At 41.0% G+C, this 18115-nt stretch overlaps 1 protein-coding gene across 1 annotated transcript in view; it reads right to left on the bottom strand.

Moving 5' to 3' along the window:
* The window catches only part of LOC128644031 (pericentriolar material 1 protein), a gene marked incomplete at both ends in the record, with an annotated part of 81483 nt that extends 63781 nt beyond the window's left edge, over nucleotides 1-17702 (bottom strand). The window contains 3 exons of the mRNA XM_053696794.1: nucleotides 666-840; nucleotides 11040-11239; nucleotides 17557-17702. Of these exons, the coding sequence (XP_053552769.1) occupies nucleotides 666-840; nucleotides 11040-11239; nucleotides 17557-17702 (521 nt within the window). The remainder of the gene's footprint in view (nucleotides 1-665; nucleotides 841-11039; nucleotides 11240-17556) is intronic.
* Between the last annotated feature and the right edge of the window lie 413 nt (nucleotides 17703-18115).

Genomic DNA, 18115 nt, shown 5'->3' with positions numbered 1-18115 from the left:
AGAAATTGGGCCTCAGAATGCTTAGAAGCGCTTATCACACAAGAAATCATAGAAATCAAGCACAAACATACTTCACCACCTCCATAGGAGGCAAAGTTTGTAAAACTGAGTTGTGGGTGTGGTGGGAGGTGTATTTATAAGCATTTTGAGGTTTGGGAAACTTTGCCCCTCCTGGTAGGATTGTATATCCCATACGTCACTAGCTCATGGACTCTTGCCAATTACATGAAAGAAAATACAATGTATAAACATCTAAAAATATGGTATACAAAACCCGCTGAAAGTCTCTGGATTTAAGAAATGGTATTTCATATTTAAATTGAACAGTATGCAATGCCTCAATGAAGAAGTGTATATTTAAAGAAAGAAATGAAGTCTCAAGGATAAACATGCTTTCTATACCAAGTAAAGAAAAAGAACCAGTTTAGCTTTGTATATTATAAAAGGCTGATATTTGAACTCAAGATATACAGCAAATCTATGGCAGAGGAGCAATGAGACCGTGGCAAAGACTATAAGGGAAAAAATGGAAACAAACCACAGCAAACGTTCAGAATTTAACATGATCTGAATGGAAGAGAGTATTAAAGAAAAAAACCCTCTGGTATATCCTGATATTGACAAACATTACAAATTTTAAAAGTTTTATCCAATTTGAAACTTACCCTTGAGTTTCTGTGGCATTTGAAGAATTACTTTCAAAGGGTTTGGGGAATGACATGTACTCAGTTTTACCAGATGTGTTCTGATCCTGTGGCAGTAGAGGTGTATCAGGCTGGGAAGTAACATTATTTGTGAAATCTCTAAATCCAGATTGATAGACTGAATTGAAGTTCATACCTGTAACAATATGTATGCAGAAGAGGAGAAGTGGGTTTTTAAAAAAATAAAATAAAAAAATAAGCTCACACTTTTTACAAGCGAACTATATTTTTCAAAGTCTTTAGCTTGATATATGATACAGAGAATAAAAAATAACTACACATATATATAAAAAATATTTAAATAAAAATAGATTTGAAAAGTAATAGTTTACAGAAGAAGAATTTAAAGGAAAGCATATACTAAAAAAAAACAAAAAAACAGAATTTATGCTTACCTGATAAATTTCTTTCTCTTGCGATGTATCGAGTCCACGGATTCATCCATACTTGTGGGATATTCTCCTTCCTAACAGGAAGTGGCAAAGAGAGCACCCACAGCAGAGCTGTCTATATAGCTCTTCCCTTAGCTCCACCCCCCCAGTCATTCGACCGAAGGCTAGGAAGAAAAAGTAGAAACTATAGGGTGCAGAGGTGACTGAAGTTTTTTAAATAAAAATATACTACCTGTCTTAAATAGACAGGGCGGGCCGTGGACTCGATACATCGCAAGAGAAAGAAATTTATCAGGTAAGCATAAATTCTGTTTTCTCTTGCAAGATGTATCGAGTCCACGGATTCATCCATACTTGTGGGATACCAATAACAAAGCTTTAGGACACGGATGAAGGGAGGGACAAGACAGGGACCTTAAACGGAAGGCACCACTGCTTGTAGAACCTCTCTCCCAAAAATAGCCTCAGAAGAAGCAAAAGTATCAAATTTGGAAAATTTGGAAAAAGTATGAAGCGAAGACCAAGTCGCCGCCTTACAAATCTGTTCAAAAGAAGCCTCATTTTTAAAAGCCCATGTGGAAGCCACTGCTCTAGTAGAATGAGCAGTAATCCTTTCAGGAGGCTGCTGGCCAGCAGTCTCATAAGCCAAACGGATTATGCTTTTCAGCCAAAAAGAAAGAGAGGTAGCCGTAGCCTTTTGAACTCTCCACTTACCAGAATAAACAACAAACAATGAAGATGTTTGATGGAAATCTTTAGTTGCTTGTAACTAGAACTTTAAAGCACGAACCACATCAAGATTGTGCAACAGACGTTCCTTCTTTGAAGAAGGATTAGGACACAGCGAAGGAACAACAATTTCCTGATTGATATTCCTATTAGAAACAACCTTAGGAAGGAATACAGGTTTGGTACGCAAAACCACTTTATCTGCATGGAAAACCAAATAAGGTGAGTCACACTGTAAAGCAGATAACTCAGAAACTCTTCGAGCCGAAGAGATAGCCACTAAAAACAGAACTTTCCAAGATAGAAGCTTAATATCTATGGAATGCATAGGTTCAAACGGAACCCCTTGAAGAACTTTAAGAACTACGTTTAGGCTCCATGGCGGAGCAACGGGTTTAAATACAGGCTTGATTCTGACTAAAGCCTGACTAAACGCTTGAATATCTGGGACATCTGCCAGACGTTTGTGTAAAAGAATAGACAAAGCAGATATCTGTCCTTTTAAGGAGCTAGCTGATAATCCCTTCTCCAATCCTTCTTGGAGAAAAGACAATATTCTAGGAATCCTAATCTTACTCCATGAGTAACCCTTGGATTCACACCAATAAAGATATTTGCGCCATATCTTATGATAGATTTTCCTGGTGACAGGCATTCTAGCCTGAATCAGGGCATCAATGATCGACTCAGAGAAACCACGCTTTGATAAAATCAGGCGTTCAATTACCAAGCAGTCAGACGCAGAGAAATTAGATTTGGATGCTTGAATGGACCTTGGATTAGAAGGTCCTGCCTCATCGGCAGAGTCCACGGTGGAAACGATGAACATGTCCACCAGGTCTGCATACCAAGTCCTGCGTGGCCACGCAAGTGCTATCAAAATCACTGAAGCTCTCTCCTGCTTGATTCTGGCAACCAGACGTGGAAGGAGAGGAAACGGTGTAAATACATGGGCCAGGTTGAAGGACCAGGGCACTGCTAGAGCATCTATCAGTACTGCCTGGGGATCCCGGGACCTGGACCCGTAACAAGGAAGCTTGGCGTTCTGACGGGACGCCATCAGATCCAATTCTGGTGTGCCCCATAGCTGAGTCAGCTGGGCAAAAACTTCCGGATGGAGCTCCCACTCCCCTGGATGAAAAGTCTGGCAACTTAGGAAATCCGCCTCCCAGTTCTCTACCCCTGGGATATGGATTGCTGAAAGATGGCAAGAGTGAGTCTCCGCCCATCAGATTATTTTGGTTACCTCCATCATCGCTAGAGAACTCTGTGTTCCTCCTTGATGATTGATATAAGCTACAGTCGTGATGTTGTCCGACTGAAATCTGATGAATTTGGCCGCAGCTAGCTGAGGCCACTCCTGAAGCGCATTGAATATCGCTCTCAAAGTCAGGGAGTTCCAGACTGCACCACAGCCCAGCAGGCTGGCATCTGTCGTTACTATGAGCCACTCTGGCCTGCGGAAACACATTCCCTGAGACAGGTGGTCCTGAGGCAACCACCAGAGAAGAGAATCTCTGGTCTCCTGATCCAGATCTATCTGAGGAGATAAATCTGCATAATCCCCATTCCACTGTTTGAGCATGCATAGTTGCAGTGGTCTGAGGTGTAGGCGGGCAAAAGGAACTATGCCCATTGCCGCTACCATGAGTCCGATTACCTCCATACACTGAGCCACTGATGGCCAAGGAATGGAATGAAGAGCTCGGCAAGTGGTTAAGAGTTTTTATTTTCTGACCTCCGTCAGAAATATTTTCTTTTCTACCGAGTCTATCAGAGTCCCTAGGAAGGAAACTCTTGTGAGAGGGAAGAGATCTCAGAAAAGCCAAGATGTCCGTGTGAGACTTGGTTAGCTGGAAAGTCGACGCCTGAATTAAGATGTCGTCTAGATAAGGTGCCACTGCTATGCCCCGCGGTCTTAGAACCGCCAAAAGGGACCCTAGCACCTTTGTGAAAATTCTGGGAGCCGTGGCCAACCCGAAGGGAAGGGCCACAAATTGGTAATGCCTGTCCAGAAAGGCGAATCTGAGGAATTGATGATGATATTTGTGGATAGGGATGTGTAGCTACGCATCCTTTAAGTCCACGGTAGTCATATATTGACCCTCCTGGATCACAGCTAGAATAGTCCGGAATAGTCTCCATCTTGAATGATGGTACTCTGAGGAACTTGTTTAGAATTTTGAGATCCAAGATTGGTCTGAAAGTTCCCTCTTTTTTGGGAACTACAAACAGGTTTGAGTAAAACCCTAGCCCTTGTTCCGCTTTTGGAACTGGGCGGATCACTCCCATGGTATGTAGGTCTTCTACACAACGTAAGAACACCTTTCTCTTTGTCTGGTTTGCAGACAATTGAGAAATGTGAAATATCCCCCTTGGGGGGAGTCTTTGAAGTCCAGAAGATATCCCTGGGACACAATTTGTAAAGCCCAGGAATCGTGAACATCTCTTGCCCAAGCCTGAGCGAAGAGAGAGAGTCTGCCCCCTACTAGATCCGGTCCCGGATCGGGGGATACCCCTTCATGCTGTCTTGGAGGCAGCTGCAGGCTTCTTGGCCTGTTTACCTTTGTTCCAAGCCTGGTTAGGTCTCCAGACTGACTTGGATTGGACAAAATTCCCCTCTTGCTTTGCAGCAGGGGAAGCTGAAGCGAGACCACCCTTGAAGTTCCGAAAGGAACGAAAATGATTTTGTTTGGTCCTCATTTTATTTGTTTTATCCTGAGGGAGGGCATGGCCTTTCGCTCCAGTGATGTCTGAAATAATCTCTTTCAGTTCAGGCCCAAATAGGATCTTTCCTTTGAAAGGGATGTTCAAAAGTTTAGATTTTGATTACACATCCGCAGACCAGGACTTAAGCCATAATGCCCTGCGTGCTAAAATGGCAAAACCTGAATTCTTTGCCGCTAATTTAGCCAGTTGAAAAGCGGCATCTGTAATGAAAGAATTAGCCAACTTAAGGGCCTTAATTCTATCCATAATATCCTCTAATGGAGTCTCCATCTGAAGAGCATCTTCTAGAGCCTCGAACCAGAAAGCAGCTGCAGTAATTACAGGAACAATGCACGCAATAGGTTGGAGAAGAAAACCTTGATGAACAAAAATTTCCTATCCATAGGATCTTTGAAAGCACAACCGTCTTCGATAGGTATAGTTGTATGCTTAGCGAGAGTAGAAATAGCTCCCTCCACCTTAGGAACCGTCTGCCACGAGTCCCGCATGGTGTCAGATATGGGAAATATTTTCTTAAAAACAGGAGGGGGAGCGAACGGTATACCTGGTCTATCCCATTCCTTAGTAACAATATTCGCAATCCTCTTAGGGACTGGAAAAACATCAGTATAAACAGGAACTTCTAAGTATTTGTCCATTTTACACAATTTCTATAGGGACCACTATAGGGACACAATCATCTAGAGTCGCTAATACCTCCCTGAGCAACAAGCGGAGGTGTTCAAGCTTAAATTTAAAGGTCGTCATATCAGAATCTGTGTGAGGGAGCGTCTTTCCTGAATCAGAAATCTCTCCCTCAGATAGCAAATCCCTTACTGGTTGTGACACTTGAGGAGAGCTAGATGGCATACCCTCATTTCCTTCAGTCCGAGAATCATCTAATGCTATATTTTAAAGTGCTATAATATGCTCTTTATAATTTATAGACATAGTGCAAGTGGGACACATTCTAAGAGGGGGTTCCACAATGGCTTCTAAACACATTGAACAAGGATTTTCCTTGATGTCAGACATGTTAAACAGAAACAAGCAAGCTTGGAAAACACTTTAATCAAAGTAAATAATACTTCGAAAAAAAAGATGCACAAACTCTGCAAAACAGTGTAAAAAAGCAGTAAACTTTACGAACTTTTTACAGTAGAATCATAAAGCCTTAGTAAGATTGCACAGCCAGACAAACGATTAACCCCTTACTGTAAAAAACGGATTGACAAAACGTCAAAAACCGGTATAAAAACGTTCAGCACCTTGCCACAGCTCTGCAGTGGCGCCTACCTGCCCTTAAGGATAGATTTGTGGGGAAAAAACTTCTTTTAGGCCCTCAAACACAGCAGGACCCTCTGGAGAAGCAGCTGGATGTTTTCTGTGTAAAAGAAACTGCACAACTGAGGCGCAGAAATAGGCCCCTCCCACCTCACTCGATGATAGTGGGGCCTAAAAGAAACACACCACAGTGTTTCTAAACTAGCCATGTAGGTTAATAACCCTTAAATAAGCCACAATGACCCCTTAAAGTCCCTCAAAAAACGTTAAGTTTTCAATAAAAAAGCGTTTTTCCTATAAGTGTCACCAGTAACAACTGAGCCCTTTATGCAAGCTGGGATTCCATACTAAGGCCTAGATTTAGAGTTCGGCGGTAGCCGTCAAAACCAGCGTTAGAGGCTCCTAACGCTGGTTTTGGCCGCCCGCTGGTATTTGGAGTCAGTGATTAAAGGGTCTAACGCTCACTTTACAGCCGCGACTTTTCCATACCGCAGATCCCCCTACGCCATTTGCGTAGCCTATCTTTTCAATGGGATCTTCCTAACGCCGGTATTTAGAGTCGTTTCTGCAGTGAGCGTTAGAGCTCTAACGACAAGATTCCAGCCGCCTGAAAATAGCAGGAGTTAAGAGCTTTCTGGCTAACGCCGGTTTATAAAGCTCTTAACTACTGTACCCTAAAGTACACTAACACCCATAAACTACCTATGTACCCCTAAACCGAGGTCCCCCCACATCGCCGACACTCGATTAAAAATTTTAACCCCTAATCTGCCGACCGCCACCTACGTTATACTTATGTACCCCTAATCTGCTGCCCCTAACACCGCCGACCCCTGTATTATATCTATTAACCCCTAACTTGCCCCCCACAACGTCGCCGCAAGCTACTTAAAATAATTAACCCCTAATCTTCCGACCGCAAATCGCCGCCACCTACGTTATCCCTATGTACCCCTAATCTGCTACCCCTAACATCGCCGACCCCTATGTTATATTTATTAACCCCTAATCTGCCCCCCTCAACGTCGCCGACACCTACCTACACTTATTAACCCCTAATCTGCCGAGCGGACCTGAGCGCTACTATAATAAAGTTATTAACCCCTAATCCGCCTCACTAACCCTATCATAAATAGTATTAACCCCTAATCTGCCCTCCCTAACATCGCCGACACCTACCTTCAATTATTAACCCCTAATCTGCCGACCGGAGCTCACCGCTATTCTAATAAATGTATTAACCCCTAAAGCTAAGTCTAACCCTAACACTAACACCCCCCTAAGTTAAATATAATTTTTATCTAACGAAATAAATTAACTCTTATTAAATAAATAATTCCTATTTAAAGCTAAATACTTACCTGTAAAATACATCCTAATATAGCTACAATATAAATTATAATTATATTATAGCTATTTTAGGATTAATATTTATTTTACAGGCAACTTTGTAATTATTTTAACCAGGTACAATAGCTATTAAATAGTTAAGAACTATTTAATAGTTACCTAGTTAAAATAATAACAAATTTACCTGTAAAATAAATCCTAACCTAAGATATAATTAAACCTAACACTACCCTATCAATAAAATAATTAAATAAACTACCTACAATTACCTACAATTAACCTAACACTACACTATCAATAAATTAATTAAACACAATTGCTACAAATAAATAAAATTAAATAAACTATCTAAAGTACAAAAAATAAAAAAGAACTAAGTTACAGAAAATAATAAAATATTTACAAAGATAAGAAAAATATTACAACAATTTTAAACTAATTACACCTACTCTAAGCCCCCTAATAAAATAACAAAGCCCCCCAAAATAAAAAATTCCCTACCCTATTCTAAAATACAAATATTACAAGCTCTTTTACCTTACCAGCCCTGAACAGGGCCCTTTGCGGGGCATGCCCCAAGAATTTCAGCTCTTTTGCCTGTAAAAAAAAACATACAATACCCCCCCCCAACATTACAACCCACCACCCACATACCCCTAATCTAACCCAAACCCCCCTTAAATAAACCTAACACTACCCCCCTGATGATCTTCCTACCTTGTCTTCACCATGCCAGGTTCACCGATCCGTCCTGGCTCCAAGATCTTCATCCAACCCAAGCGGGGGCTAGACATCCACTGAAGAAGTCCAGAAGAGGGTCCAAAGTCTTCCTCCTATCCGGCAAGAAGAGGACATCCGGACCGGCAAACATCTTCTCCAAGCGGCATCTTCTATCTTCTTCCATCCGATGACGACCGGCTCCATCTTGAAGACCTCCAGCGCGGATCCATCCTCTTCTTCCGACGACTAGACGACGAATGACGGTTCCTTTAAGGGACGTCATCCAAGATGGCGTCCCTCGAATTCCGATTGGCTGATAGGATTCTATCAGCCAATCGGAATTAAGGTAGGAATTTTCTGATTGGCTGATGGAATCAGCCAATCAGAATATAGTTCAATCCGATTGGCTGATCCAATCAGCCAATCAGATTGAGCTCGCATTCTATTGGCTGTTCCGATCAGCCAATAGAATGCGAGCTCAATCTGATTGGCTGATTGGATCAGCCAATCGGATTGAACTATATTCTGATTGGCTGATTCCATCAGCCAATCAGAAAATTCCTACCTTAATTCCGATTGGCTGATAGAATCCTATCAGCCAATCGGAATTCGAGGGACGCCATCTTGGATGACGTCCCTTAAAGGAACCGTCATTCGTCGTCTAGTCGTCGGAAGAAGAGGATGGATCCGCGCTGGAGGTCTTCAAGATGGAGCCGGTCGTCATCGGATGGAAGAAGATAGAAGATGCCGCTTGGAGAAGATGTTTGCCGGTCCGGATGTCCTCTTCTTGCCGGATAGGAGGAAGACTTTGGACCCTCTTCTGGACTTCTTCAGTGGATGTCTAGCCCCCGCTTGGGTTGGATGAAGATCTTGGAGCCAGGACGGATCGGTGAACCTGGCATGGTGAAGACAAGGTAGGAAGATCATCAGGGGGGTAGTGTTAGGTTTATTTAAGGGGGGTTTGGGTTAGATTAGGGGTATGTGGGTGGTGGGTTGTAATGTTGGGGGGGGGGGGTATTGTATGTTTTTTTTTACAGGCAAAAGAGCTGAAATTCTTGGGGCATGCCCCGCAAAGGGCCCTGTTCAGGGCTGGTAAGGTAAAAGAGCTTGTAATATTTGTATTTTAGAATAGGGTAGGGAATTTTTTATTTTGGGGGGCTTTGTTATTTTATTAGGGGGCTTAGAGTAGGTGTAATTAGTTTAAAATTGTTGTAATATTTTTCTTATCTTTGTAAATATTTTATTATTTTCTGTAACTTAGTTCTTTTTTATTTTTTGTACTTTAGATAGTTTATTTAATTTTATTTATTTGTAGCAATTGTGTTTAATTAATTTATTGATAGTGTAGTGTTAGGTTAATTGTAGGTAATTGTAGGTAGTTTATTTAATTATTTTATTGATAGGGTAGTGTTAGGTTTAATTATATCTTAGGTTAGGATTTATTTTACAGGTAAATTTGTTATTATTTTAACTAGGTAACTATTAAATAGTTCTTAACTATTTAATAGCTATTGTACCTGGTTAAAATAATTACAAAGTTGCCTGTAAAATAAATATTAATCCTAAAATAGCTATAATATAATTATAATTTATATTGTAGCTATATTAGGATTTATTTTACAGGTAAGTATTTAGCTTTAAATAGGAATCATTTATTTAATAAGAGTTAATTTATTTCGTTAGATAAAAATTATATTTAACTTAGGGGGGTGTTAGTGTTAGGGTTAGACTTAGCTTTAGGGGTTAATACATTTATTAGAATAGCGGTGAGCTCCGGTCGGCAGATTAGGGGTTAATAATTGAAGGTAGGTGTCGGCGATGTTAGGGAGGGCAGATTAGGGGTTAATACTATTTATGATAGGGTTAGTGAGGCGGATTAGGGGTTAATAACTTTATTATAGTAGCGCTCAGGTCCGCTCGGCAGATTAGGGGTTAATAAGTGTAGGCAGGTGTCGGCGACGTTGTGGGGGGCAGATTAGGGGTTAATAAATATAACATAGGGGTCGGCGATGTTAGGGCAGCAGATTAGGGGTACATAGGGATAACGTAGGTGGCGGCGGTTTACGGAGCGGCAGATTAGGGGTTAAAAGTGTAATGCAGGGGTCAGCGATAGCGGGGGCGGCAGATTAGGGGTTAATAAGTGTAAGGTTAGGGGTGTTTAGACTCGAGGTACATGTTAGAGTGTTAGGTGCAGACGTAGGAAGTGTTTCCCCATAGGAAACAATGGGGCTGCGTTAAGAGCTGAACGCTGCTTTTTTGCAGGTGTTAGGTTTTTTTTCAGCTCAAACAGCCCCATTGTTTCCTATGGGAGAATCGTGCACGAGCACGTTTTTGATGCCGGCCGCGTCCGTAAGCAACTCTGGTATCGAGAGTTGCATTTGCGGTAAATATGCTCTACGCTCCTTTTTTGGAGCCTAACGCAGCATTTGTTTGAACTCTCGATACCAGAGTTAAATTTATGGTGCGGCCAGAAAAAAACCCGCGGAGCGTTAACAGCCCTTTTACCGCCGAACTCCAAATCTAGGCCTAAGTGTCTGAATACAGCTTACCCTTCCCTCATGGGGATACTGTCAGCCTTTTCTAGAAATATCACAGTCTGTCTAGAAAAAAATTGACTGAACATATCTCAATGCAGCTTAGCATGCAAACCGTTCCCCCAACTGAAGTTTTCCTGTACTCCTCAGCCTCTGTGGGAACAGCAGTGGATCTTAGTTACAAAGTGCTAAGATCATCATCCTCCTTGCAGAAATCTTCATCCCTTTTCTGCCAGAGAGTGAATAGTACACACCGGTACCATTTAAAATAAACTTTTGCTTGAGAAAATAAAAACTAACATTTTTGTCACCACACTCACTTTACCCTTCCTAGCACTTAGAGTAGGCAAATAGAATGACTGGGGGGGGGGGGTGGAGCTAAAAGAGGAGCTATATAGACAGCTCTGTTGTGGGCGCTCTCTTTGCCACTTCCTGTTAGGAAGGAGAATATCCCACAAGTATGGATGAATCCGTGGACTCAATACATCTTGGAAAAGAAAAAGAATTTTCACTGTTATGGTGTAATCACCAAGTATTTCTCCATCGAAAAAAATATTTGATGGATGTCTAACTACATTGTAACTACTATGAAATTATTGTGTTCAGCATATTTTTACCTGGTAAAATATTAGGAATATTAGGAAATGCATGCATGTTGAAGTAATTCATAGGCGGAGGAAGAAAGCTGAAAGGTGCAAAAACATTGGGGGTTGTAGGTGGTGGTGGCGCATTATTTCCTCTCTCCGTCCTCTGCTGGCTGTCTTTAGGCAAGTGTTCCTGTTGCTGCAGCATAATATCATTTAGCATTTGCTTAAGCCTGCAAACAGAAGCAATGTGTTATGATCACTAGAACACTAAAGCAAACTTAACAAACATAATTCATAATTATCCTGATCAAGGTTATTCAAGGTTTGGATTACATGCCCCCTAAAGTGATGGTAAACTTTACATATTTTAAAATCAGGTCCACAATCTAAGTGCTATTTTAGAGGGACTTCAATTGATTAGAATTATGATTCAAAACTATTTTTTGTGATCTAAAGGTTTGAATTGTTCTCCAATCAGCGCTCTAGCTACAACAAAAGTGCCATATTGCTCGATTGCCAATTGGAGAACCGTTCAATTTCACAAAAAAACATGAGTTTTGAAGTGAAAGGCTGGAGCGCGGGTATTAGAATGGCAGAGCTAGATTAAAATTTCATTTACAGCGCATCTTCATTGAAACGATCAATTAAAGGGACAGGATACCACAAACTTTTTTTATTTCATGATTTGGATTGAACATACAATTTTAAACAACTTTCCAATTTACTTCTATTATCAAATTTCCCCAATTCTCTTGTTAACCTTCGCTGAAAGAGCAGTGAAAGAGCTAGCAAATCACAAGAGACAAATGTGTGCAGGTACCAATCAGCAGCTAGCTCCCATTAGTGTAGGATATGTGCATATTATTTTTCAACAAGGAATACCAAGAGAACAAAGCATATTTAAAAAAGAAGTGAATTTAAAAGTGTCTTAAAATAACATGCTCTATCTGAATCATGCAAGATTTATTTTGACTTGCCTATCCCTCTAAAATATTAGATTCCTGACCGGATTTTAAAACATGTATAGTTTACCATCACTTTAAGTGAAACATGCCTGTGTATTTAGTAAGTCACTTCAATTTGACCCCACACTACTTATCTACATCTCCTCATTTGTTGGTACAGTGGTGACAAAGAAGTGTTTAGAGAAAGGTAAGGATTGGTTAGTATGCTCCACCGATTAAATATAATTGGGAAAACAAAAAAAAGAAGATGGCACGTGTGTTTGTGTATAGTTTGTGTCACTTATGAAAGCTTAACAACTTGTTAAGTTATATAACTTGTTAAAGATCATTTTTGATTATACACTTTATACATATTGTTCTAAAATCCATTGTGGCTGGTCACTTGAAGGCTGGCCTCCTAATCAATGCATTCTTATCTGCACCCTGGTGCACTGTCCTTAAATGTATGTTTTTATGCTCTCTGAATTTTATTTTATGTATTTACACAACAACATCCTTTTTAGATGGAGAGTGTCTGAAACTTATGTGTGCATAGATAAGGATCTCAAGATAATCTACTCCTATTAAGAAATGTTTTTTTTTTTTTCTATAAAATAAAACACCGTAATAGCAAAGTTGTTCCTTTGTTGCTTCTCAGAAAAATGAATACACTGTTGGATGTATTAAAAATAGTTGGCAATGCCTTAAAGTGAAAGTCAATCCTAGCATTTGTGAAATACTAGGATTGACCATTGAAACAAATAAAGGGAACTTTCATTCATAAAGTATAAAATACTTGATGCTGAAAGCTCCTTAATTTGTTTCAAGCGTTGCCGCACTGAGCTGCTCTGTAAGCCCACTGCAGAACGCGGTTTTGCTTGAGGTGTGACGTTTTCACCTGTTAGCCAATAGCCGTGCGGGAAAACAAAATTTATGCTTACCTGATAAATGTATTTATTTCCGGACATTGAGAGTCTGCAACGTCATTCCAATTACTAGTGGGATATTCAACTCCTGGCCAGCAGGAGGAGGCAAAGAGCACCCAGCAAAGCTGTTAAGTGTAACTGCCTTACCCATAACCCCCAGCCAAAGGAAAGGAAAAGGAAGAAAACACAAGGGTGAAAAAGGTGCCTGAGATTTACTTTAAAAAAAAACTGCCGAATTAATAAGAAGAGGGCGGGGTCATGGACTCTCCATGTCCTGAAATAAATAAATTTATCAGGTAAGCATACATTTTGTTTTCTTTCCTATGACATGGAGAGTCCACAACGTCATTCCAATTACTAGTGGGAACAGATACCCAAACTAGAGGAAACAGAATGAACAGGGAGGGAGAAAAAAGGCAGTAGAACCTAAACCGAAGGCACCACCGCTTGAAGAACCAGCCAGGCAAAACCGGCGCCACGTGTCTGATTAGGCCTCAAGACAGAAGGATCTGAACCCAATCAGGACCAGTCTGAAACCAAGGGCCCTCACTGTCAAGAATCCCCCCTAGAAAGGGATAAACAGCAGACAAACATAGGATTAAAACACGTCCAGGACAAACTTCCTTAGAAGTAACAGAGCGATCAAACAACTTTGCGAGTATTGATTCCAGATAAAATTCCCGAAGGAAATATAAAACCAAATCCTAACCAGATAAAAATAAAAGATAAGGCAACTTGCAGGTTATTGCCTAAGAAGAACAGGTGCTCCTGCAGGACCGGCCCAACAGGGACCCTGTGCTTCCAAGCTCAGGACTGGAAGGGATACTCAAACAAAACTATAAGAAGATTACTTCATCCCCTCGATGTCGAATTCTGAAAGCTATTCGAAGAAGCAGACTGAAAATTCTCAGATCCATTAAAGATGGGATCTTTCGACAACGCCAAAGCGTGCCTCAAAACACGAAGGCGCACCAGTCTATACCAAAAAGCACAGCATAGCCCCGCCAGGGCAGAAGACGACTCCGGCCCCGAAGGTTGACCCCTGAAGCCTCAGGGACAGTCGTTCCCCCAGAGAGCTGAACAGGCCATCCCATGCATGAGGAGCCCTAGATAACGGAACACGGAACTTCTGGAAGTTGCAGATGCGCCAGCGCCAAAATTATGGACATGCGAAATCGTGCGGAAACCCCCAGCGGGAACAAACCACCTTCCAGAGAAGGATAAGCAAAGTCCGAGTTACCTGCATGCGTAGTAAGCGACGGTGGAAGGGAACTCGCCACTCCGAGGACAGGATCCTCAGAGGCGGATGGCTCAGCGAACCCTTGATTCCCGATCCCGAGGAATTGAGCACTCCAATACGGCATTCAGAACATAACTGATAGGCTAGTATCATCCGGGGCAATACGCATTCTGCGCAAAGAGTAGAAACTGAAACAGACGTCCGTCTCCACAATATCAGACTACCCATAACTAGGATATTGATACAACAGATTGGACCAAAAAATCTAAACGGCACCTGACACCCACAATGGCTGGGGCACTCACCACCTCCTACGAACCCGACACCAGAATTTCTCCGTCGCCACGCCGAAATGGAGGCCAAATACGTGACCACGCCCTGTCACCAGGAGAACCGTATAGTCCAAAAAAATCTGCTATGTCCTACAAACCATGAGCAAATACACACATAAGCAGGTTGAATCATGGAACAAACATGATTAAAAAAAAAAACCTGTTCAATAACCCCCGTCAGGAGATATTAACCCTGGATTCCAAGATACAAAAGGAGCCTCACTGAGACCTTTCGATATAAGTTAGTCCCCCTAGGTGGTAGCCCCTCAGGAAAACATCTGTAATACAGTACATTTCATGAAGTAAAATGAAACAATCTTACCAGAATCAACGTTGTGGAACAGGAGCACGGCCTTTCAAGTATGTCAGATAGTAGCATTGCTTCTGCCATGGACTTGAGAGAAGAAAGCAGGCAGCGAAACTAGTCAACGCCGATTGCTTGTGGAGCTGTTAAAAAGAGGCGGGATGGTTTCGCAGAAAGACTCTCCCTGCATCTCCGGACTCTAACTTTCATTCAAGCTTTCACTGAAAGGCTAACAGGACTACTTAAAACTCCAGTCCCATTCCAAAGAGTACCGCCCTCTATTAGAGACTAAATCAAAACTTCTGACACTTCTCTGCCAACCTCCTGGGACGAAAGAAAAATAATGACTGGGGGATGGGGGATGTGGGAGAGGTATTTAAGCCTTTGGCTGGGGTGTCTTTGCCTCCTCCTGGTGGCCAGGTTCTGAATTCCCAAATGTAATGAATGCAGCTGTGGACTCTTTCCATTTATGAAGAAAACGTTATAAATAGTCTAAATATGCTCATCTTCTTTCAAATCCATGCCAATGAGAAAGGTATTGCTTAAAACAAAGAACCACTAAGCAAACCTTCTAAAATCCCCTGCATAGTACTGCTTACATACTGTCTCCATGCATTCCAGCAATTACAATTTCCCAGCCAAAGTGAAAGTCTCTGATGTTAACCCCTAGTGTCATCAATATTTTTACACAGTTTATGCACTTTATAACACATATCTGTCCAATAAACGTAACCTTGACTGAAAACAAAGGATAACTTGCCCCCCAAAAAATGGATTCATAACAGGATTAACCTCAAAAGTGCTGGCGTCCTTCAGTACCTAGAAGGCAAGGCACTTACCTTAGATCCTGCAGGACAGATGCTGTTCCTTAGGTGTGGCAGGCACGATCCCTGTCATGGACCTGTAGGAAATAAAGCACAGAGTAACTAACTCTGGCTTTGAATAAAGGGGTAGCAAAGTGTTAAATGAAAAGCAAAGACTAACTCGCCACCTTCTAACTGCTAAAAGCCACCATTACTCTTACTAAAGAGATTGACGTGGACACGGCTAGACCCCAATCCTTGCTTGCAGGGAAGAGTACCCATAAAAGGATTAAAATCTTCAGACACCAACTTTGCACAACCTCCATTGACAGAGGCAAAGAGAATGACTGGGGGTTATGGGTAAGGCAGTTAAACCTAACAGCTTTGCTGCAGTGCTCTTTGCCTCCTCCTGCTGGCAAGGAGTCGAATATCCCACTAGTTATTGGAATGACGTTGTGGACTCTCCATGTTATAGGAAAGAAATCCGGCTTGTCTCCCTGTGGCGCCAGATTTCCTGCACGCTATTTGCTAAGAGGTGGCAACGTCACTTCTTAGCAAAACAGCGTTCTGCCGTGGGCTGCCTGAGCAGCTCAGTGCGGCAACGCTTGAAACAAAAGAGCTTTCAACATGAAGTATTTTATACTTCATGAATGAAAGCCCCCTCTGTTTCAATGGTCAATCCTATCCTTAAGCCAAGAAACAATTTTTTATTCTGGAAAGCAACAAAGCAGATCAAAAAGCAAACTTAAAAAATGTTTCCTTTTTAGTGCTGCAAATTATTGCTTTGTTACTTTTTTCTTGCCAATTAGATTTATTTACATCTTTTGATATTTTTTTAATTTATTTTTCTCATATCAAAACACTCCTGGGAGTGAAATAGCCTGTCCCACTAGTGCTATTCATCTTAAAATCCAAAAGGAGGAGCCAGCTGGTGTTACGCTGAATCTGTGTGTATGACCTGCAATGCTGTGTCCTCCTTTAGGATTTTAAGATGAAACAAAGTTCTATTTTTTTTATGGAAGCAAGACGATCCTGACCAGCCCAGTCTGGCTTCTGCAATATTCCACGGACAGGCACTAACACAGGATATCGACTCCCCCTAATGACGTCATCACCCATGTACCGCTGACAGCAGAAGGGATAACGCCGAATGTGGTGAGGATGAGGTAGTCCGTGAAAGTTCACCCAGGTTGCGGTCCAGAAGCAGATACATCCACTTATCTTGGATAAGACTGCAATGACCGTTGCAGTTTGACTCCGGGGTGTCCCACGAGAGTGGAGATATTTTTACAAATAAGTTTTGTGACACATTAGGGGTTGAGTACTGTTGTTTGTGTGGAGCTTATATGGCCCAAGGTGCTATGGAGGTAACCTATACCAAATTACAGTTTTGTATGGCATCTGATTAAGCACATCCCTTTGAACACTGACCACTAGTGCTATTGCCTTTTAATTAAAGGGACGTTCATTTTCTTTTCCAGTCTTGTTTGTGGGGCATGTCAAAGTTGTCCAAAAGAGCAGGTGTTGGCCTTATCAGCTGTTGAGTAATCAAATAATCTGTTTATAGGGAAGAGTTGTGCAAACATCCTACTTTTTAGTTTTAAATTCAATTTAAAAAGCTTAGTCATTTTGATTATTTGAAGAAAAAAAGTGTTCTGTTTAATGTTCACAACCACTTTTATCAGTCATTTCACACTTGTTTGTGTAAAAAAGGTAAAACTGATCTAACATTGAGACTATTTGCTTCAGTAGATAATCAAACATCCTTGTTAACCCCATTATGCATAAGAATTTAAATTCACTATGAAACTATAACTCTAATCATCAATGGCCCCATGTCACATTCCCTGGTTATTAGATACCTCTACTCTTAAGAGCTGTTATTTCATAATTTCTTTTAACCACAAATAATTTCAAGTCACTATCGCAGCATCAAATGTCATTCCATATGACACACAGTTAACTCTCATAATTTAATTATAGCATGCTACACTGTACCTCTGAACATTGTTTTGCTGCCATGTAAGTTGAGTGTAGGACTGATTCAGCTGATGCATAAGAAGTTGAACTTGTGGCGCCCCGAGGTTGCTTGGCATTACACCATAAGAGCTTGTGAGCATGCTCTGCAGTATATAGGACAATGTCTAAAAAGGGAAAAATAAAACAAACAAAAAACATTTTTTTTTTACATATTTGAGAGCAATGATGATAAAAAGATAACTAAAATGACTGAAGTTGTATTACTGTATATTTTTTAGAAAAACAATTTAATTTTAGACCTACTTGACCAAAGACCAAGGAAAATAACTTGAATAATGAGATTTTTATACTATTAAAATCACTTTCTTTAATGCTCTGTAAAACAGCACTTGAGGCAGGAAATGAATTTAAATAACTGTTAATAGTAAGTCATCCACATACAGCAAAGCAGACATTTCAAGCAGTTCAGCAGGAAAACACTATTTTCGCTTATTATTCCCTCCCTACAGTTTTACCTTTTGGCCAAGTGAAAAGATGGAAGAGAACATAAATAGAAGCCAAAGCACAAAAAAATTAA

This window comes from Bombina bombina, unplaced genomic scaffold (genome assembly GCF_027579735.1).
Source record: "Bombina bombina isolate aBomBom1 unplaced genomic scaffold, aBomBom1.pri scaffold_1110, whole genome shotgun sequence".
In the NCBI taxonomy this organism is placed as follows: Eukaryota; Metazoa; Chordata; class Amphibia; order Anura; family Bombinatoridae; genus Bombina; species Bombina bombina.
Note: the sequence above shows the minus strand (reverse complement) of the source record. Positions and strands in the feature narration are given on the sequence as shown.